Source organism: Nyctereutes procyonoides, unplaced genomic scaffold (genome assembly GCF_905146905.1).
Source record: "Nyctereutes procyonoides isolate TBG_1078 unplaced genomic scaffold, NYPRO_anot_genome, whole genome shotgun sequence".
Classification (NCBI taxonomy): Eukaryota; Metazoa; Chordata; class Mammalia; order Carnivora; family Canidae; genus Nyctereutes; species Nyctereutes procyonoides.
The window spans coordinates 48,974,301-48,995,941 of NW_026575142.1; the positions used below are offsets into that span (position 1 = coordinate 48,974,301).

Sequence of the window (21,641 nt, forward strand, 5' to 3'; positions counted from 1 at the left end):
GGTAGAAACTTAGATCATTAATATTATGCCTTTCTTGTTACCTAACACAAAAATTTTAAGCTATAAATTTCTAAGTACTACGTTAGCTGCATCCCACAGATTTTGCTAATGTATTTTCATTATCATTTCATCTTGAAATATTTTCTAATTTACCTTGTGATTTCTTCTTTCACTTATTGCTCATTTATACATATATTTTTAAGTTTCTAAATATTTGAGGCTTCTTTGGATATCTTATTAAGAATTTATAATTTAACTCTGTTGTGGTCAGAGAGCATACCTGTATGATATAATTCTTTGGAAAGTCAATGAGACTTTTTTTTATGGGCAAGCATACATTCCATCTATGTGCACTTGAAGCAAAGTATAATCTGCAGTTGTTGGGTGTAATTCCTATAAATATCAAGTGAAGACATTTATTAGTGTTATTCAGATCTTGTGTATGCTTATTGACTTTTTTGGTCTAGATATCTTATTAACTACTGAGAAAGAATGTTAAAGACCTCCAAATGTGATTTTTGCTTTGTGCGTCTCCTTTAGTTCCTCCTAATCTCTAATAATATTCCTTGTATCAAAACCTGTCATCTCCACATATAGCCATTCAAGCTCTCTTATGCTTAATGTTTTGATTATATGTCTTTTTTTCCATCCTTTAACTGTCAATTTATTTTTGTTTTTGTACCAAAGTGCATCTCTTGAAAACAGTATATAATTGAGTCTTGCTCTTTTACTCCAATCTGACAGTCTTTGCTTTTCAACTGAAGGGTTTAATATATTTAAATTTAATGTAACAATTAGACTTGTCTGCCTTTTTTTTTTTTTCTTTTCTTCTTAAACTTACCTGTATTCTCCTCTCTTACTTCTTCCCTGCCTTCTCTGGGGTTATTCAAACATTGTTTTAATACTGATTTTGATTCTTCTGTTGCTTTTTTAGCTGTATCTATTTGCTTTATTATTTTAGTGGCAACTATAGGGATTACAGAACACATCTTACCACAATCTAATTAGAGTTAATATTTTACTCCTAACATAAAATATAGGAACTTTGCAGTGCTATAGGTTCATTTACAAACCTTTCATCATTTAGTACTTTTTATAGTTTCCATTTTTCTACTAGGGCTCCCTCATGTATTCGTTTATTAGGTCCGTCCTTTAAATCTTTAAACATATTAAATTAGATATTTTAAATTCCTTGTCTGCTAACCCGATATCTCTGTCATCTCTGAGTCTGTTTTTATCTGTTGCTTTCCTGGTTATAAGTCATATTTTCCTACTCCACGTATCTAGAAACTTTTGATTGTGTGGTAGGCATTGTGGATGCTGTGTTATTGAGCATCTCGATTTTGTTGTTTTCCTTTAGAGACTTCTGAATTTTGTTCTGTCAAGCTATTAATTTACTGTTAAATCAGTTTCGTATTTTAGAGGCTTACTTTTAAGCTGTGTTCAGGCAGGTCTAGGATGCCCTGCTCCTCATATATAGGTTTTTAGTAGTCTCATTGGTAGTCTCACCCTCATTGGATACTCAGGGTCTTTATACTCTAGCTGGTTAGTATTCCCATGTCTTTTTTTTTTTTTAAGATTTTATTTATTCATGAGAGATACTGGGGGGCGGGGGGGGGGGCAGAGACACAGCCAGAGGGAGAAGCAGGCTCCATGCAGGGAGCCTGACATGGGACTTGATCCCGGGTCTCCAGGATCACACCCTGAGCTGAAGGTGGTGCTAAACCACTGAGCCACCCGGGCTACCGCAGTATTCCCAGCAGTTTGCAACATCTAGAATCTCCCTTTAACTCAAATCTCCCTAGCACCTGTTTTCTGACAGACTTCTGGAGTCTTGCCCACATATGTGTGGCTGAGTATTAGGCCTCAAATTTAAGGGAATTCCTATGTAGATTTTCAACTCAGCTTCCTCCTCTTCAGATTTACCCATGACCCAGCCCCCAAACCCCTGTTTCTAATTCCTCAGTTCAGCAAGACTGCCATTCTACTTGGGTTCTACTTCCCTGTGCCACATTCCAGAAAGTGTCTCCAGATAGAATTCCAGGGAAATGATGGGACTCACTTTAAATGTTTCCCTTCTACTGAGTATTACAGTCCCATTCTGCCTTTTGTCCAAAGTTAGAAAACAACAGCTTATATATAGTTTGGCTGATTTTATGTTGTTATGGGAGAGCTAGTCTAGTTCAGTACCATTAATTTATAATAGCAAGATTTGGAAGTCTCTGTAGTTTGAGGGGAATTTTTTTTTAAGATTTTATTTATTTATGAGAGAGAGAGAGAGAGAGGGAGGGGGCACAGATACAGGCAGAAGCAGGCTCCATGCAGGGAGCCTGACGTGGGACTTTATCCCTGGTCTCCAGGATCATACCGTGGGCTGAAGGTGGCGCTAAACCGCTGAGCCACCCAGGCTGCCCTAAACTTGCTTTTCCATGTGATTCTATATTCCTCTTATTTTTAGGTCTGTACAGTTAAGATGGATAGGAGTACTCAAACTGAAAATGTTTTAGCAGTCCTGGCTAGAAAGTCATTGAGGACCCTACCCTCAGAAGAGCTCTTTGTCAGAATTGCAAGCCCATGGTGGCATCCATCAAGATAATTGTTGGACTTTGTTTTTAAGTAGGCAACAGTTAGATAATCAAAGGGTAGCAAGACTTAATTACATATATGAAATGAATGCTTTCCCTCTTTTTATTTTTTTTAATAAGGTCAATGATAAGACAAAGGAGGATTCCTGACTAGCAATAGAAAGATGCCACCCCACTAAGAAGTTACAAAGAAGCTTTCTTTGTAACTCTACTTCTTAGAAAAATAAATCAGACCAGATTTTTTTAGATTTCCTTTCCTGACAAAAAAGACCACAATACACTACAATGCAGAGACCTAAGTTTGCCCAGGACAGTTCCCTCAAGGAGGAAGGAGGTGAGGGTCCCAGGCTAGTTGTCATCAATTTTATTTCCCAGGACTACCATTTTTTCTTTCTTTTTCTAATGTTGCAGTACACTGAGGCCAGCAACATCCATCAGTCATTTTTTATTGTATTTGAGATTTGAGTTTCCCATGCCCATGAGGCAGTTGATGATCAACCTTTTATAATAATAATTCTTGTCAAGATAATAGGCAGGTTTTAATGTGTTTGATCAAGAAACAATATTATTTAAAGTTTAAACCACATTCTAGGGACGCCTGGGTAGCTCAGCAGTTGAGCATCTGCCTTCAGCTCAGGGCACGATCCCAGGGTCCTAGCAGGGAACCTGCTTCTTCCTCTGCCTATGTCTCTGCCTCTCTCTGTGTGTCTCATGAAAAATAACTAACTAACTAACTAACTAACTAACTAACTAAAATAAATAAATAAATAAATAAATAAATAAATAAATAAATAAATAAATAAATAAATAAATCTTTTTAAAAAGACCACAACAATACCAAGATCTTTAATACCATAATTAAAAGAAACACAGTGACTTCATGGAAGAACATGCTGGATTAAGTAGGCTAAGATGTGAAAGGACTAACAACCACCATTCCTGCAGCAGCTCAGTTACTGAGTGAACAAGCGCTGCTGTCCAGCCACTGTTGCGAGCACTGTGTGTGTTCCCTTATTCAATCATCACAAAATCCCTAGGAGGGCCTTCCTTCTGTTATTTTATAGTTCAAGCTACTAAGGTCCTGGGGTATAATGCTGTGCCCAATGTCATTCTGAGTGGCGGTGGAACCCAGACCTGACTTGGGCAGTCTAGTTCCAGAGGTTTCTTTCACTTGCCTTGCCCTGGCCTTAGTCTGGAGGAAACCAGATAGAAAGTCACTTTTTAGGGACACAGAAGGTTTTGTCAGGAGCAGAGTAGGACTAGCTGGGGGGCAAGGTGCCTATGCCATGCTCCTGGAACACAGATGGCCTCTGATCTCTTTCTAAGATTCTTCATGATTCTGCTTTCTAGTTAAAAAAACTCCTCCCATCAGGCCTATGAAGTGTCACTGGAAGGCTCTGGAGAGAGAACAGCTGATGAAATGAGCTATGATGAGTAGTGTCATGCTTAAAAATGTATTTTTTACTGAAGAAGCCCAGTGAGAGCTGAAAATGTTAAGGACAAAAGCTATGTTCTTAGAAAACTGGAACCACAAAAGGCCCCCAACAGCCAAAGCAATCTTAAAAAAGAACAAAACTGGAGGTATCACAACCTAGATTTCAAGATATACTACAAAGCTGTAGTCATCAAATAGTATAGTACTGGCACAAAAAGAGATACAAGGATCAGTGGAGCAAAATAGAGCCCAGAAATAAACCTATGATTAAATGGTCAGCTAATCTTTGACAAAAGAGGCAAGAATATGCAACAGGGAAAACACAATCTCCTCAACAAAGTATGTTAGGAAAACCGGACAGCAGCATGTCTTTCGCTATATACAAAAACAAATTCAAAATGGATTAAAACTAAATGTGAGACCTGAAACCATAAAAATCCTAGAAGAGAGCACAGGCAGTAATTTCTCTGACACTGGCTGTAGCAACATTTTCCTAGATATGTCTCCTCAGGGAAGTAAAACAAAAGCAAAATAAGCCATTGGGATGACATCAAAATAAAAAGCTTCTGCACAGCAAAAGAAATAATAAAACTAAAAGACAACCTACAGAATGGGGGACGGTATTTGCAAGTGACATATCAGATAAAGGGTTAGCATCCAAAATATATTAAAAATGTATACAACTCAACACCAAAAAACCAAATAATTCAATTTAAAAATGGGCAGAACATATGGACAGATAGGTCTACAAAGACAACATACACATGGCCAACAGACATGAAAAGGTGCTCCATATCACTCATCATCAAGGAAATGCAAATCAAAACCACAATCAGATATCACCTCACACCTGTTAGAAGGCTAAAATAACTCAAGAATCAACAGGTGTTGGTGAGGATGTAGGGAGAAAGGAACCCTTGTGCACTGTGGGTGAGAATGCAAAGTGGTGTAGCCACTGTGGAAAACAGCATAGAGGTTCCTCAAAAAGTTAAAAATAAAACTACCATATGATTTAGTAATTCCATTATTGGGTATTTACCCAAAGAATATGAAAACACTAATTCAGAAAGATATATGCACCCCTCTGTTTGCTACAGTATTATTTACAATAGCCAAATTATGGAAGCAACCCAGGTATCTGCTGATAGATGAATGGATAAAGAAGATATGGTGTGTGTGTGTGTGTAATATTATTTAGCCATAAAAAAAACAATGAAATATTACCATTTGCAACATGGATGGATTTAGAGGGTATAATGCTAAGTGAAATAAGTGAGAAGGGCAAATATCATATTTCATTCATATGTGAAATTTAAGAAACAAAACAAATGAACAAAGGAAAAAAAGAGACAAAAAAACCCAAACTTTTAGATACAGAGAATTGATGGTTACCAGAGGGGTTATGGGTGGGGGATAGGTAAAATAGGTAAAGTGGATTAAAGAATACAGTTATCATGATGAGCGCTGAATAATGTACAGAATTGCTGAATCACTATGTTGTACACCTGAAACTAGCACAACACTGTATGCTACTATACTGGAATTAAAAAAAAAAAAAACAGGTAAGTTCTTCAGTGAGAGACCTCACACAGAGCAAACAATGTGAAGATAGTTTTGTGCGTACACTAGGTGCTCGTGCACATTTTCTGCCTTCTCAGAAGAAATTCTGAACTTGGCACTGACACTAACTAGTGACACTATTTAGTTGTGTTGCTACCCTTGATGTTAGTTTATCTCATCCATACAACAGAGAAAATATCTGCATATTTTCTACCTCATGAGGCTCTTGTAAGGGGATTAGAGTGGTCTCTGGCTTTATTCTAGTTACTTTCATGTTTAATGCACACATTAACCTAATGTGTGCATTAGCCTTTACTGTCTCTAATTGACACAGAAGAAAACTGAGGTTCAGAGATGCTAAAATACAGTTTATAAGACCCAGAGTGGCTCTTGATGTTAGGTCTAATCCTATAGCCCACAGTCCCACACTGGTGACAAACGCAGGGTGCTATGGATGTATAAGGTGTTATGGACTTCCCACAGACCTTCTGAACTACTCAGTGTGATGAGAGTGCATGTACCCAAGTGCTCCACCAGGATCCTTGCTGGGACCATCCAGAATGTTAGCACATCACACAGTGTCACTAAGTAAAGGAACACAATAATTTTTTTTGGCTTGTCTACCCATCTTGCTCCCTCACAAAAATAATTGTTCCCAGATGGGTTTAAAGTCTCTGATACCTGCATATTCTACATCTTCATGCTTGGCTACTCCCTGCCTAGTCTGCTTTGAAAGGCGACCACCTGGGGAAGACCTGTGGTGGCAAAAACTAATAGTCTCATTATGCCTAAAAAATGACTTGTAAAAATATAGGCAACTGCAAAATGTGGTTTTGCTTTTTTTTTTTTTTAAGATTTTATTTATTTATTTATTCATGAGAGACACAGAGAGGCAGAGAACACAGGCAGAGGGAGAAGCAGGCTCCCTGCAGGGAGACTTGTAGCAGTCCCAGGATCCCCAGATCACACCCTGAGCCCAAGGCAGATGCTCAGCCACTGAGCCACCCGGGTGCCTCCATGGATGGGAATTTTAAGAAACGTGTTTTCTGCTTGCAGGGAGGAGGGAAATGTCACTTCACTCTTATGTCTGAAGCCAGGATTTCATTTTAGGCAAAATACTAAGGATGTCTCGTTGGAGACAGCTTAGGTGGTGGCAGAAGTCTGAGGCCTGGAACAGATAGAAAGATTGAAAAGTGAGGCCAATGGCAGGCAGGGAGAAAGGGGGTAAATGGGTTCCTGGGAACCCCACCTCGGGCAGCAGTGGGTCACAGTGTTTTCCCTGTAGCAAAGCGTGCTGTGCTTTCAGTCTGTGGATCCCGAAAGCCTGGGTGGTTTTCTTCCAGCCCTCGCTTTCCACCACCTGTGCGCGCCCGAGACTGTGCTGGCGCTCCAGGTAGCCCGCGCCCCTCTCCCCAGGGCTCCCCTCTGGCATCAGGACCTGGTTTTCCACCAGCGTTCCTTTCACACTGCGGGCTACAGGGTCACCGGGCTGTCACTGTTTATCCCTCGGATGTTCAGCTTTTATCACCAGACTTCATGGGAAGGAAACAGTGTGCTCTGGCCGACAGCATCCAGTGTTTCCCCTTCTCTTCCAGCCAGAAAGTCCCTGTCTTCAGGTCTCTGCTGGTGGCCCAGCTGGCCTGGGAACCTGGGACGGCCGCCCCGTGTTTCTTGTTTGCCCCCCTGCGATTGCCTTCAAACCTCGTTGCTCCCACTTGTATTTTGTGCCTGACACTGATTTGGCAACTTTCTGTACAGCATCTCAGCCTGGCTCTTCTTTCTCTCCAGGGCTGTCAGGGTCCTTGTGATGCAGTCTCTAGTGCCAGGAGTTGGTTGCCCTACTTTGCATGCGATCGCACAATAAAAGCAACGAGTAACTTCAGTAAATGTTACTTTCTTGAAAGCTTCATGCCCTAAATGCCACTTATCTCATGGAAGTCTTTGCCGAGTGGCCGAGAGTGGCCCGTGGTGGCGCTGCCGCTGCCGTTTCATAGATGAGAACATAGACGTGGGAGAGTGCTGCGACCTGCCCAGGTGATGTGGGGAGCTATGCTGGGGTCAGAGCTCAGGCTTCCTGAGTGCAGCCCACTGTTCTCTCTTCTGGGGCACGTCTCTTTGGAGCCCAGATGACCCAGTGGCAGTCTTCACTGCCACTTACTACACATCAAATAGGCGCCAGGTCCCAGCTCACAATAGTTCTGTAGAGTTTACAGAGAAAGACAGAAACTGAGAGAAGCGATATAAGTTGGCCAGAGCCCCTCAGCTAGTTGTTGCAGAATCCAGATGGGGTCTGGGTCAGTCTGAGCGAGCACCCCGTGTTCTTCCTGCATCTAGAGGGCTTGCGAAAGCTCTGGTGAACTTGTAGCAGGGAGAAAATATGCTTGCTTGCTCTAACCCTCCAGTTGAGATCTGATTAAGTATTTCACACATGCTCTGCCAGGTGCAGCACTGGCTGCCGGAGAGCAAGAGAGACGGAGGCCCTGTCCCTGGGGAGCTCTGGTTCTCTTGAAGCTTCCCCCATTCCCCATTCTCTCTCTTCCCTTCCATTGCTGCGGGTGCCAGTGTGGACCTCACTGCTCTGGGAGGTCTCCTTCCTATCCCTTTCAGCAGCTGCGTTGAGGACTAGGTATGCATGACCGGTGTTGCATGCAGGCTGGCTGTGTGTGTGGTGCCCACAGTGCCCCCCCCCCCGCCACCTCCTGTGCCCCCTCCAGCAAACACCACCAAATGAGGACCTATAGCATCCTGGCCCTTTACCATGTGCTGTAGGCATTACCTTTCTAATCTCAGCCACTTTCTGAGCACAGCTCATATCAAAAAACCAAACTAGCTCATAGACAATTGCTAACTTGCCTATGAATGTAATCTAGTAACTGGCGATGCCAGGTTTGGGCTTAGGCAGACAGCTTTAGTGTCCCAGGTGAAGGTGAAGGTGTCCCAGGCCCTTGGGGAGCAGGCCCGGCCTCTCCTCCACAGGCCAAGGTCATGCCGGATGGCAGAGTCTGTGCTAGGAAGTATTGGGGCAACAGTAGAAAGAGGCTTTTAACTACAAGTCCCACTTGCTTGGTAAGTTTTCCTATCTTCTTAAAAGAGGTGGCGCTTAATGTTTTTGACAATTTAAAAATAATCCTCTCCCTAAAGGGAATTAAATAAAATGAAATTGATATTTCACCAAAATATAAGAGAAACACACCAGAAATCACAATCTTTACAAGTCCAAGTCTTAAATATAGGGAGACAAATGAATGCCAGTGACTTCACACTGGGCCAGGAGAGCCAAGTGGCTTGCCTGCTCAGACACCTAAAATGGACAGTTCCAAGTCACCCCAAAATAAGTGATTCTTCTGCAACTGATTTTTGAACACTTGTTGGCTGTAGAGCATGGGGAATATAACGGAGGAGACAGATGCACAGAGGATCCCACTGTAGTGGATGCACCGTAATGACTAGCATGGGCCCTGGGAAAGCTGCTCTGTTAACAGGACTGGGGTGCACAGGGAAGGCATTCTGGAGAGTGTGCCAGAGCCGGGGCTTCCATGTCTCATGTGCTAGAGTGTAATCTAGGCTCATAAATGTGGTAGTATCAGGGATATTGGATGGTTTATGTAGATGGTGTGATAGCATATTGCAAACAAGGCCTACCCCGGCACATAAGCAGCAGAGTTATTACATATCTCAGTAACCTCTCAAGCTTTGCTTTGCTTATCAGCACTCAAGAAGGTGAAATCTTTGTGTGGGATTTTAATGTCCCACAGATCCTGGGATATTAAACAACTCTTGTTCATCTTTGTACCCCAGGCCTGATAATAGTAGGGACTCCAGAGATGTATGTTAAACCAGAGAGCTGGATCTTAGTTCATGAGGCTTAGGGGTGATAGGGCGGGAGCCTGCATGGGCAGGATACAAACCAGCTAAACAGATCTCCTATGCACAAGCTGACTTGCAGAAGCCTCTCCCTCCCCTCATTATCTCCCCACCCCATTTTTTGAGCCTGTAGAACCATGGAAATAGCATATAGAAACCCCTGCCTCAGTGATTTATTAGTCATTTTCTGTATACTTTTTTAAAAATATGGTCTTATTCCAGAAAGGATTTTAAGACAGGCGATCATCTACTAGGTCCTAGGCAGGTCTACAAATAGCTCATCCATTTTGCCTCAAATGACTTGTCTTTACCACAGAGACAGTATGGCCCCCCCAAGAATAGGGCATCTCCAATCTACGGTGATTTTGCTTCCAGAGGATTCCAGGGCAGCTCCAGCAGCCGCTCCTTAGTTGAGTCTGGTTGCCCAGGATGATGGCTTGCACAGTACTATAGGACCTGTAATCCTCAGTTACTTCACACCCATGGAACAGCCATATTTGTCAATATCTGAAGGATGTTGTCATTGGAAACCCCTTTTTGTGGCATTTCTGAGGAGTTGAAGGGCCTAAAGGAAGAGTAAGACCCCGACAAGCCATGTCTACATACTTCTCTGGACAGACCATGTTGTTGGAAATTATAGGTCTGTGTGTGTGTCTCTGTGCTTACCTATTTGTTCTCTTAGCAGAGGGGGACTAGGGTTTATAAGGTCAAGGCCCTGTCTGGGACTCTCAATTTACACAATCTTACTCCCTAATTTAGTAAAATGGGTGTAGTACTTTGCAATTCCATAAGATTCAAAACAAACCATATGGCAGAAATATCCTTATTAAATTTTCTTATCATATATCCAAGATGCATGTGAACCTAGTAAGTGTTGAAAACAAACATCCCTAATCTGTAGGTGCCTTAGGAAAAAAAGAAATGCTAATGGAGTGGTTGATTTGGTACAGTTGAATTAGTAAGAGGTAAAATACAATGTTACCACAGGACTCAGGACAGAAGTCTCTGGCCATCCTGAGCTGTTCTAGCAATACAGATTAGCACCTGGTGAGGCTCAGGTGGCTGGTGTCGAGATGGGCAAGTTCATGAAACCCGGGAAGGTGGTGCTGGTCCTAGCCGGACGCTACTCCGGACGCAAAGTGGTCATCGTGAAGAACATTGATGATGGTACCTCAGACCGTCCCTACAGCCATGCTTTGGTGGCTGGAATTGACCGCTATCCCCGAAAAGTGACAGCTGCCATGGGCAAGAAGAAAATCGCCAAGAGGTCAAAGATCAAGTCTTTTGTGAAAGTTTATAACTACAATCACCTCATACCCACAAGGTACTCTGTGGATATCCCTTTGGACAAAACTGTCATCAACAAGGATGTTTTCAGAGACCCTGCTCTTAAACGCAAGGCCCGACGAGAGGCCAAGGTCAAGTTCGAGGAGAGGTACAAGACTGGCAAGAATAAGTGGTTCTTCCAGAAGCTGCGGTTTTAGATTTCTTTCAGTCATTAAAAATAAATTAAAAAAAAAAAAAAGATTAGCACCTGGCTGCTCAAAGGGTGGCCCGCGGACTAGCATTCTCAGCATTGCCTGGGAGCATGTTAGAAACCCAGCACCTCAGACCCCACCCCAGACCTGCTAACCAGACTCTGCATTTTAACAAGTTCTCCCAGTGATTCTTATGCTCATTAAAATCTGAGAAGTACTGGATCAGAGAACACGAGTTGGACCATCATTTGAGACTTCTGCACTTAAGCATCAGCGAGCAAGCTCCCAGGGGTGAGAGCTGTTTATTCTCTGCCTAGAATAGACTCATCTGCCACATAGTGTTTCCTGGGGGTGAAAGCGTGATTCTGTTTTTAGCACTGGCATTTTCTCTTGATGACCTGACCTTCACTTTCCAAAATGAGTTGAGTTGGCTTCCAAAATACAATCCAGTAGGATGAAATAAATAAGTGAAGAAAAATTTATGTCCAAATAATAATATAAAACTAGGTTATAATTGCATACAAAGATGTTTGCCACCAGGTCCTAAGCAGTTGCTACTTCTCTGTAGCTAACCATTTAGCCCTGAGCTCCCTAGTGATGAAAACAAAAAAGAAAATACAATTAGTAACAGGTTTGTGTCCAGTACAGCTTTTCTCAGCAAGGTCTGATGAGAATTTCTTCAGTGGATCACCATTAAGTGGCCTGTACTATCCACATTTTTGTAAGAAGTATAGTAGTATATTTCATGAGATTTCACGACATTTTTTTTCTTACAGTGTCCCTTTAAGGCCACGGTCTGTTTTATAAAAGTACCTCTATAAGGAGAGACCTTTTCTGGCTCTTGCTGCTTTATCATATGCTAACTTGGCATTTAAACCTTCTGTTGAGGGATCCCTGGGTGGCGCAGCGGTTTGGCACCTCCCTTTCGCCCAGGGTGCGATCTTGGAGACCCAGGATCGAATCCCACATCAGGCTCCCGGTGCATGGAGCCTGCTTCTCCCTCTGCCTATGTCTCTGCCTCTCTCTCTCTCTGTGACTATCATAAATAAATAAAAATTAAAAAAAAAAATAAACCTTCTGTTGAGGGATCCCTGGGTGGCGCAGCGGTTTGGCACCTGCCTTTGGCCCAGGGTGCGATCCTGGAGACCCGGGATCGAATCCCACATCGGGCTCCTGGTGCATGGAGCCTGCTTCTCCCTCTGCCTATGTCTCTGCCTGTCTCTCTCTCTCTTTCTCTCTCTCTCTCTCTGTGGCTATCATAAATAAATAAAAAAATTTTTAAAAATTAAAAAAATTAAAAAAAATAAACCTTCTGTTGAATTAACCTCCTTGCCCCTCACCATAATCCCCATCCTCCAACACCTTACCGAGACTGCTACTGACTTTTTTCTGTTTGGACCTTCTTTGTTAAACCTTATCACAAAGGAACCAGGGAATAAGCAGAGCAGACCTTGGGGTGACTGGTCCCTTGTCGTATGGACTGTTGTAATGGCAAGCCCCACAGCTGAGGTTTCGAATGGCCAATGAAAGACAAGTATCACCCTTTTCCCTAACCTGCCCTGCTGCCCAGTTTATGCAGTAATACTAAAGGGATTTGGGAAATCAGCTAGCAGGACCATGTTTTTCATTAAGTCTCTCGAAGGTAATTACATTTTTTTCTTGTTTTGCTTTGTTTGAGCTGGGTGTTTCTCAGACTTTCAGATCATCTAGAGCTTGGATCTGCCCTGTGTCTTTTAGTATCTGTCGTAAGTGTGATACACCACACACTTAATCTCCAAGAATCATTTTTCCTACCAAATTACAGAATAAAAGTGTTTTTCAAAAAGTGTCAGGGCAAGTTTAAACATTCTCAGGTTAGAGAATGATCTCTCCATGTGTCTGGCAGACCCAGAGACATGGAATGGAATGAAAAGCAGCACCTCTGTGGGTCCACTCTTCACTTTTCTAGCTGTTTTGGATCGTACCACCCCCTCAGGATTTCCCCTGAGCCATCTTGTCCTTGGCCGTTCCCACATCACTGAGGGCGTCCAGGAGAACTGAGGCATTACCCAGGTTAGTGGAGCAGTGGAGCTCCAGAGACCATGAGATACGAGCCTTCTTTCTGATAGCTGTCTCCTGGACCTGAAAGGAGATCCTTTCTGCCTCGTTAGGAGGTGAAGTGGTGAAGTAGCTCCCCACTAGGCTAGTGTGATGATTTCAAGGGTAGTGCTTGTTTCCATTCTCTCTGAGCTCTTGGTACGTTTTTTCCCCTAAGGATAGTAAAAACAAAGGAAAAGAAGCAAAGCCTTCCTGGAAGACAGATTACTTTCCAGAACCTTTGTGTAGTGCTTTCTTTTCTTTTTTTTTTAAGTTCAGGATCTTTTCTTAGGGGGCAAAAATGGACATGACCATACCTTCCTTATAGAGTGGCACCCTGTCAGCACCCAGACCAGTCATCCCTGAAATCCTCCTTTGCAGATACACTCAGTGTGTATTTAGTAATGCTATTCACGCCGAGAGCTTTATAATAAATACAGAACGAAGATCTTTTTTTTTAAGATCTCTTCTTACTAGTCTTACATATAAGCATAAAAACACCTGAAATCAACATTTAAGGGTATCTTGAAATTGTAATAATAAAAACTAGCATATACTCAGCCCTCGCGAGGTGCCAGGCACTTTAAAGACATTCTAAATATGTATCTCATCTAATTTAATTTTCAGTGACCCCGTAAGAGAAGCATTATCTTGTCTAATGAATGAGGCAGTCGAAGCTCAGAAAAGTGTCTTACCTAAGGTCACATAGCAAGTTAGTGTCAGAACTGGTGTTCTGAAGCCTACGCTGCCTCCCCCAGGGTCCCGTTTCTTTTCTCCAGGTTAGAGTGTTGGACCAGATCCGCCAAGAGTAGAACAGACCCACAGTATCAGCATGTCTGCCACAGTAACAGGTGGAACAAAGCAAGACAGGTATAGAAATGTTAGACTTCACCTCTTCCAAAAAGCAGTAGACTAGCCTTGCAACCCTCTAGGTGGCCACCAGCTTTATAATGAGACAGGGAAAAGGACATGATTTTGTGTTAAAATACACCCTCCCCAACCGCCACAAAGAAGGGGCATCTTTGCCCACCATCTTCAGTAATAGATATGGGAATGCAAGCCTGGACGGAGCTAAATAAACTCTTCTGCACGGTAAAGGCAAAAGGGGGTCCAGAAGCCCTGAGGGAAGCTTGTAAGTAAGAAAATTTAAGCCACAGTGGGGAAGGTCCATAAACAGGTCAACCTGGCCCCAAGGGACTTCAGAAGGTGCCCATTTCTAATTAATGTTCAGTAAGGTCTCTCTCAGTAACTGCTGGTAGATGGATTTCCTCTGAAAGGCATGAAGGAAGACCGTGTTCTGTTTCAGCGTTGGCCAAGTGCAGAGGCTGCCTGCGGGTGGTGTTCACCTTGTCGTTTCTGATTTCCAGGCAGCCTCAGAACCCGTTCTGGATCCACAGCAAATCCAAGCATTTGATCAGCTCTGCCGTCTCTACCGAGGAAGTTCCCGGGTAATGTTGATGTGGTGGTTTACATTTTTATTTCCCTATTTATCATGACTGTTCGGGAAGGGCAGGGTCCTCCGGTCCTCACTGCAGCCTCCTCCTTAGTGTGGAGCCCTAGTTAAGGCTGTGGCCCCCGGGAGCGCTCGGGATTTAGCAGAGGATACAGAGCAAGTGGTCAGACATGCAGCCCTTACTTGCTCAGGACACAGGAGGGTGTCTCCGTCTGTGCTCCCACCTGGAGGCCTTTGTTTATACTAATGACTGTCCCATTGCCCTAAGCCTCGGACCCTGCGGGACATCTGTGCTGGTTGAACGTGCTTGGGTCAGGAAGGACACATGCTGAATGACAGTGGTTAATGGAAACGCGGCAGCACGGGGCACCTTCCACGAGCCTCTCTCCAGCCTTCTCTCTTCTGCCAACCTTAACACAGGCTCACACTCACTGCTTTAATGTGGCGGCTCCGGCTTCACCCCCCAATCTGCAGGCTGGCCCGCAAGTGGAGGACAAGGAGGAGGGGAGATATGCTCTTTATTTAAAGACTGTTCCTAGAAGTTGTGTGACCACTTCCATCCAGAACTTAGACACATGGCCACACCCAACTACTGGAGCCTGGAGAAACGGGTCTTTATTCCAAGGGGGGCCATGGGCTGAAACGATTGGTACCTGCACAGAACCATAGAGGAGCACAGAGTGGGACAGCTGCCGGCAGCCCTGGCACCACGCCCTTCGGCTCCCCTCTGCTCACTAGGGCGATCCCACAGGCATCTCTCTGCCTCCTGTGGGTTTGTCCCCTTTCCCTCCGGACAGTCACTTAGGCCACAGTAGGCCTAGTGTCCCTGCTTCACGCGGCTGCCTGTGTACTTGCTCCAACCCCCGCTGTCTTGCTACCCCCTTGTTAAAGCACTCTCCTGGATCTCTATCCCCTGAAGGTAGAGTCCACACTGCCCCCTTCTCCCTCCTCAAATCCTGCCTGACTTCCGGCTGGGCCAGAGTGGTTCTCTGAGCTCATTTTGAGCTTGCATGACTGTCTGCCGTTTGAGGGTCTGCTTCTCTGTCTGACTCCCTTCTCCTACTCCATTTTTATGCAGTTACCTGCTGGGTGGCTTGGCAGCCCTGAGGGAAAATGGTTTTCCCCTTTGAGAGATGGTTTTTATTCCAGGAAACTTCTCAGGGGTCTCCTGAATGTGGGCCAGCGGCTTTATTGAAATGGCATCACCTCCATCCCCTCTCAGCCTCAGCCAGGTTCTGCCCCAGGAGCTTTCAAGCTTCTAAGAAAGTTCTCCTTCAAGCTGTTGAGCCATTATTCAGGACTCCTTGATTTCCAGGTCACCAAGTTACACAAGTAGAACACAGAAATACCTTCTCTTAGGAAACAAAATATTTTTGTGGTCGATCTTTCTACCCACAGGGTCTGAATGTGAAAGAACTTTGAGTTTATGTAACATCTGTTGCCTGTTCTGTCCCTAGCCTTATACAGAATTGTCCTTAGGGAGAACTTCATGGGCTGATGGGCAGCTGAGAGGGCTCCAGAGGATGAGAGGTGGCACAAGATGGGGCTCAAGCAGACCAGGGGACGTGTCTCTAACCTAACCTGCCCAACCCACAGTGCGAGTCCCTGACGGGGCGACGTGAGCACATGGCCCTGCTGCGTGTCCTTAGCCAGCCAAGTAACTTGCAGGCGGAGCTCAGAACCAGTGCTGTGCCCTGGGTCCTGGACTCACTGGGGCCGAACTGCTTCAGATGAATTGGCGCTTTGACCTTGCAGGCCCTTTGGCCGTCTTTCCAGTTACCACGGTCACTGGTAGCAAGTTTTCGACAGAAGTGACAACTGGATTCATGTGCCCCTTGTGCCGTTGCCTGGGTAGAGAAAGGACCCATTAATGGCTAGATGGGCCCGAAGGCAGAGTTTCTGGCAGGGTAAGCGAGTGGGGAATGGTTGACAGGCAAGTTAAGTCCAGGGAAGACAGAACCACAGGCAGCTGGCTGAGCAGAAGTGGATTCTACGCCGCTCAGGGACATAGGGCCCAGGGATTTGTTCTTGTGGCAGATGGGAAATGGTTCACGTGGAAAGGCCTCCATGGCACCTGCTCCTGGAAAGGCACTCCTTACAGTTATCCTGGGCTGCGAGAAGTACCTGTGGACTTCGGGTCCCGAGCCTGACCCGGACAGGGTGGCCCTGCCGTGGTTGATAGCTCACTTCTCAGCTGGAGTGGCCGCTGGCCACTTAGGACCATCCAGGCTACAAAAGACCAGTCAGAGCCAGTGAACATAACTCAGGGTCATTTGCCCAGAGGGGAGCTCACCAGGAGGGAGAGTGTGGGACAAGGAAGCACTCAGAGCATGGGGTTAGGCTGTGGTGTACCCCGTCCAGTCACAGCAGCATTAAAATAGCTTGGGCCCCAGAAATGAAATGAACTTGCCCAAAGTAGCATTCCTTGTTTGTGAGGTGCAGACCTGGGACCCAAACCCAGGTTCATCCTCTCCCTGCAGTGTAGCCCGTCCCTTGGGTATTTGAGGCAGAGGAATTGAGGATCCTCCACCTGTGTGCCACACCCCCTCCCAAGCTCAACCAACAGTCTCTGCCCCCACACACCTTGGTTGACATGTGTCCCTTCTTTTGCAGCTGGCTCTCCTCACAGAACTCTCCCAGAATCGCAGCAGTGAGAGCTACAGGCCATTCAGTGGCTCCCAGAGTGGCTCTGCTTTCAGCAGCATCTTCCAGAATGAGAATTTCCAGCTGCAGCTCATTCCCCCACCTGTGACTGAGGACTGAGGCCTCTCTGGGGCCTGGCACTACAGATAAAGGCGATCATCATGCAACCACGGAGGGACCACCTCTCTAACCAGCTTGGCTGCGCTGCCTGCCCCCTTCTGGGCTGAGGCGCTGAGGTGGATTCCGTGCCCGGGCCTTTCTCCAGGTCCATCATCCCCTGGGAGACTCCCTGTCTGTCCCAAGATGTTGCTGCAACATCAGTTCACCAGACCAGTTGATTTTGTTGTACTTATTAAGCAAAGGAATGTCCCATACTTCCATCGAGCTTTTTAAGAAAATCTGCTTTGCCCCTTGGGGCCTTTCCCAGTTTCCCTGAAGCTCAGAGAAGAGCTAGAATCCAGGCATGTGTCATACCCCCTCCTCTCGAGCTGCTGGGTGACCTGGAGGGACTCCATTCTCGTTGCTGCTGAAGAAGACAGCGGTGGGCCCGGCTGTAGGGTCACTGCAGGGTGACTGCAAGCTGCCCTGGGGAGGGGGCGGCATCTCCCTTTGGGTGCGTTTATGTTAAAACCCATTCAAGTGTAAGGTTTGCCCTTTCTAACAATAAATGCCTCTGTGTTTAAATTCTGTGGACCAGCTGCCTGGCTAACTCTGTCAGTCATGAAGGACATTTAGAGCCCTTGGGGCCACAACTCAGCTTTATGAGTTCAAAGTCAAGGACCCTGATTGTGGCCACCTTACTAGTGCTCCATTCAGAACAGCCCAACCAGCCAGGTTCTCCTCTGGCAGGGACTAGGCACCTTTACAGGCCCTGGCCCTGGGACTTTGGACATCATGGAGCCAACAACCACAGGAGGTCAGGTCCACAGAGCCTCCGTTTCCACCTCACAGGCTAAGATGCTTCTTTCAGCCTCAGATGCTAGTGGACTGGTTTACACTGACCAAGCCCACAGGAAATAGATGTATAAACTAGAAGCAAATACATTGATTCCTCTTTAAAAAAAAAAAAATATTCATGAGAAACACAGAGAGGCAGAAACAGAGGAAGAAGCAGGCTCCATGCAGGGAGCCCGACGTGAGACTCGATCCTGGGTCTCCAGGATCACACTCTGGGCTGAAGGTGACACTACACCGCTGAGCCACCCAGGCTGCCCAAATACATTGATTCTTTTTTTTTTTTAAGATTTTATTTTATTTATTCATAGAGAGAGAGAGGCAGAGACACAGGCAGAGGGAGAAGCAGGCACCACACAGAGAGCCCGATGTGGGACTCGATTCTGGGTCTCCAGGATCACGCCCTGGGCTGCAGGCGGCACTAAACCGCTGCGCCACCGGGGCTGCCCAATACATTGATTCTTAATAGAAAATAGATCCTGCCACTTGCTAGCTAGGATCCTGAGCAAGTCACTTCTCTAAGATTCAAGACTAAATGAGACAATATGTTAACATTTAGCACTATGCAGGTACATGGCAAAGGGCCCCAAAATGTGAGTTTAGCTTTTATTATAGAACTCCTCCCAACACCTGGTTACACAGGCAACTGCTCCTTGATGGAAGCGTAAAAGGAGGTCAGATTTGGGGAAGTGGTTGAGATCCAGTTGAATGCTGGTTGCAGTTACATGACATAGTCTCAAGCCTCTTTTATAGATAAAGCTGAGACTCACATGATAATTTAACCAAGGCAACACACTCAAGAGAGGGCAGGGTGGCTCAGTCAGTTAAGCATCTGGCTCTTCATTTCAGGTCAGGTCAGGATCTTGGGGTAATGAGATCAAGCCCCACATTGGGCTCCATGCTTAGCATGGAATCTGCTTAAAATTCTTCCTCCCTCTGCCCATCTCATCCCTCCCCTCTACTGGCCTTGTACATGCACTTTCAAAATAGAAAAAGAAATGGCAGGACAAAGTTGGGTTCAAGATGCCAGTGTAACAAGATCCTGAACTCACTTCCTCCCAAGGACACAACAAATCAACAACTACATATGGAGTAATTCCCTCTGGAAGAGAACTGAAAATTGAATGAACGGAGCCTCCACAACAAAGCCTGAAAGGACAACATCCCAAGATGGGAAAGAGAAGCAAAGACATGGACTTGCCAAGGGGGAGAGATCAACCATGGGGAAGCACAATTGAGAGGGATCTCAGAGGTCTGGAACTGTTCCCTGAGGAGTGAGGGATTTTAGCTCTACATCAGGTACTCCAACCTTAGTTCCTCCACAGGAGAGATGAGCCCCTAAAAAACCAAGTTTTGAAAAATCAATAGGGATTATGTTCAGGAAAACTACAAAACTGTAAAGAATGGAAAACCCACTCTTAAGGGGCTGAGGCACAGACTCCTTGTACCCAGAAACCACAAAAACACCAACTTAAAAAGCACATAGACCAGGGACAGCTGGGTGGCTCAGCAGTTGAGCATCTGCCTTTGGCTCAGGGCGTGATCCTGGAGTCCTGGGATTGAGTCCCACGTCAGGCTCCCTTCAAGGATCCTGCTTCTCCTTCTGCCTGTGTCTCTTCCTCTCTCTCTGTTTCTCTCATGAATAAATAAATCTTTAAAAAAATAAAAAGCACAAAGACCATAAGTAAAGGAGACCCATTTACTAACATTAAAGCACCTACCAAAGAGGCAGGAAACAGCAGATTTCCCTTGGAGGAAGCCACATCTGTAAGCTCAGTCTGCCTCAATAACACCAGTACTGGTGGGCCATTTGGAATTCACCCTGGATCTGCCACAGGGAGGCCTCACCCTACCAACAGCCCACCCGAACACACTGCTGAACACAATGCCATCAAGCCAGGGCCGGCCCTACCCACTGGTGTAGCCCAGCCATAGCCCACCACCCACACGGGGGGCCAAAGAGATTGTCCTCCTGCCCACAGGACACCTCCTACAAAAGGCCACTCCTTCGATACCGAGAGAGGTCACTGACTGACCTGATACATAGAAACACACCAGGGAGGCAAATGGAATGGACAAATAACGCCAAACAAAAGAACAAGACAAAACCTCAGGAAAAGAGCTAAATGAAACAGATTTGCAAACTCCCTGAAAAAGAAAATGGTCATAAAGATGCTCACCAGATTCAGGAGAATAGGTAAGCACAATGAGAACAACCAGGGGAATATATAAGAAAGTACCAAATGGAAGTTCTAACTGAACTAAAAAAAATACGCTAGAGTTCAACCACAGACTCTAACAGGGGAGCTGGAGGAGAAGCAATGGAACCCCACCCCCACCCCCGCCACGATGCAGCAAAATGAAGAAAGAATTAAAAATGCCTGAAGGGACCTTTGGGTTTTATCAAGCAGAATAGCATTTGCATTATATAGATCCCAGGGGAAGACAGGGCCAGAAAAGTTATTTGAAGAAACATTGGCTGAAAACTTCTCCAATCTGGGGAAGGAACCAGATATCCAGGTCCATGATAAACCAAAGAAAACCACACCAACACACATGATAATTAAAATGGTAGAAATTAGAGAATCTGGAGCAAGAGAAAACCAACTTGCCATATATAAGGAAAACCCCATAAAGCTATAAGAATTTTCAGCAGAAACAGACCAGGAGAAAATGGCATGAAAGAAAAAAACACTTCAATCAAGAATTCTCTGTCCAGCAAGATTAGCATTCAGAATTGAAGGAGAGATTAGGAACTTTCTAGATAAGCAAAAGCTAAAGGAGTTCATCACCACTAAACTAGCCCTACAATAAATGTTTTAAAGGGGCTTCTTTAGAAAAGAAACTGCACTAATAAGAAAGGATATGAAAGCAAAAGTCTCACCGGAAAGTAGTCCCTGGCTAGCTCAGAAGAGTGTGCAACTATTGATCTTGGGGTTGTGAGTTCAAGCCCCACATTGGGGGGAAGGTGGGGCCAAGAAACAAGGGTGGGGGGGGGAGATTTTTTTTTTAATCTCACTGGAAAAATGTAGCAAAGTTAATGGATCAATCACGTACAAAGCAAGCATGAAGGTTAAAAGACAAAAGTAGTAAAATTAAGGAAAGTGGCCCAAGATGGCAGCACAGGAAGATCCTAAACTCACCTCCTCCTACTGACACCCTTTATATGCACCTACATTGAGAGCAATTCCTTCTAAAGAACTAAGGGCTGATTGAACAGCCTCTACCCAACAAATAATAGAGGGACCACAAAGAGAAGAGCAGAGAGACAGAGACATGGTATCCATGGGAACACCCCCAGTGCAGCGACCTGCAGTTGGGAAGGATGTCACTGAGGATCCCAGTCCAGACTCCCCTACCCTGAGGCACAGTAAAAACAAACAAAAACAGTAGCTTAAAGGTTAATTAGCCTATAAGCGAAGCAAATCCATATACTAACCTTATAGCATCCACCAAACTAGCAGGGAACTGCTGAAACTCTAGGATTAGAAGCACAGTGAGTGCCATTTTTGACACTTGCCCTCCACTTTGATAGGGCAGGGTCCAGGCACTCAAGCCAGCCAGTCAGAGCTGCCCCAGTGCACCCTCGACCC

At 45.1% G+C, this 21,641-nt stretch overlaps 2 protein-coding genes across 4 annotated transcripts in view; both read left to right on the forward strand.

The window, feature by feature from the left end:
• The window catches only part of VPS8 (VPS8 subunit of CORVET complex), a 250,636-nt gene extending 232,853 nt beyond the window's left edge, over nt 1-17,783 (forward strand). For all 3 annotated transcript variants that reach the window (XM_055307985.1, XM_055307984.1, XM_055307988.1), the window contains 2 exons: nt 14,366-14,446; nt 17,065-17,783. In XM_055307985.1, the coding sequence (XP_055163960.1) occupies nt 14,366-14,446; nt 17,065-17,214 (231 nt within the window). In that variant the 3' untranslated portion in view covers nt 17,215-17,783. The remainder of the gene's footprint in view (nt 1-14,365; nt 14,447-17,064) is intronic.
• LOC129498579 (60S ribosomal protein L27-like) lies at nt 10,476-10,971 on the forward strand. Its single transcript, XM_055307989.1, has one exon. The coding sequence runs from the start codon at nt 10,518-10,520 to the stop codon at nt 10,926-10,928; it is 411 nt and encodes a 136-aa protein (XP_055163964.1). The 5' UTR covers nt 10,476-10,517; the 3' UTR covers nt 10,929-10,971.
• Nucleotides 17,784-21,641: the final 3,858 nt, after the last annotated feature.

What these genes read in the sequence shown, in the direction of transcription:
- LOC129498579 (XM_055307989.1), top strand. Translation starts at nt 10,518, where the DNA reads ATGGGCAAGTTCATGAAACCCGGGAAGGTGGTGCTGGTCCTAGCCGGA.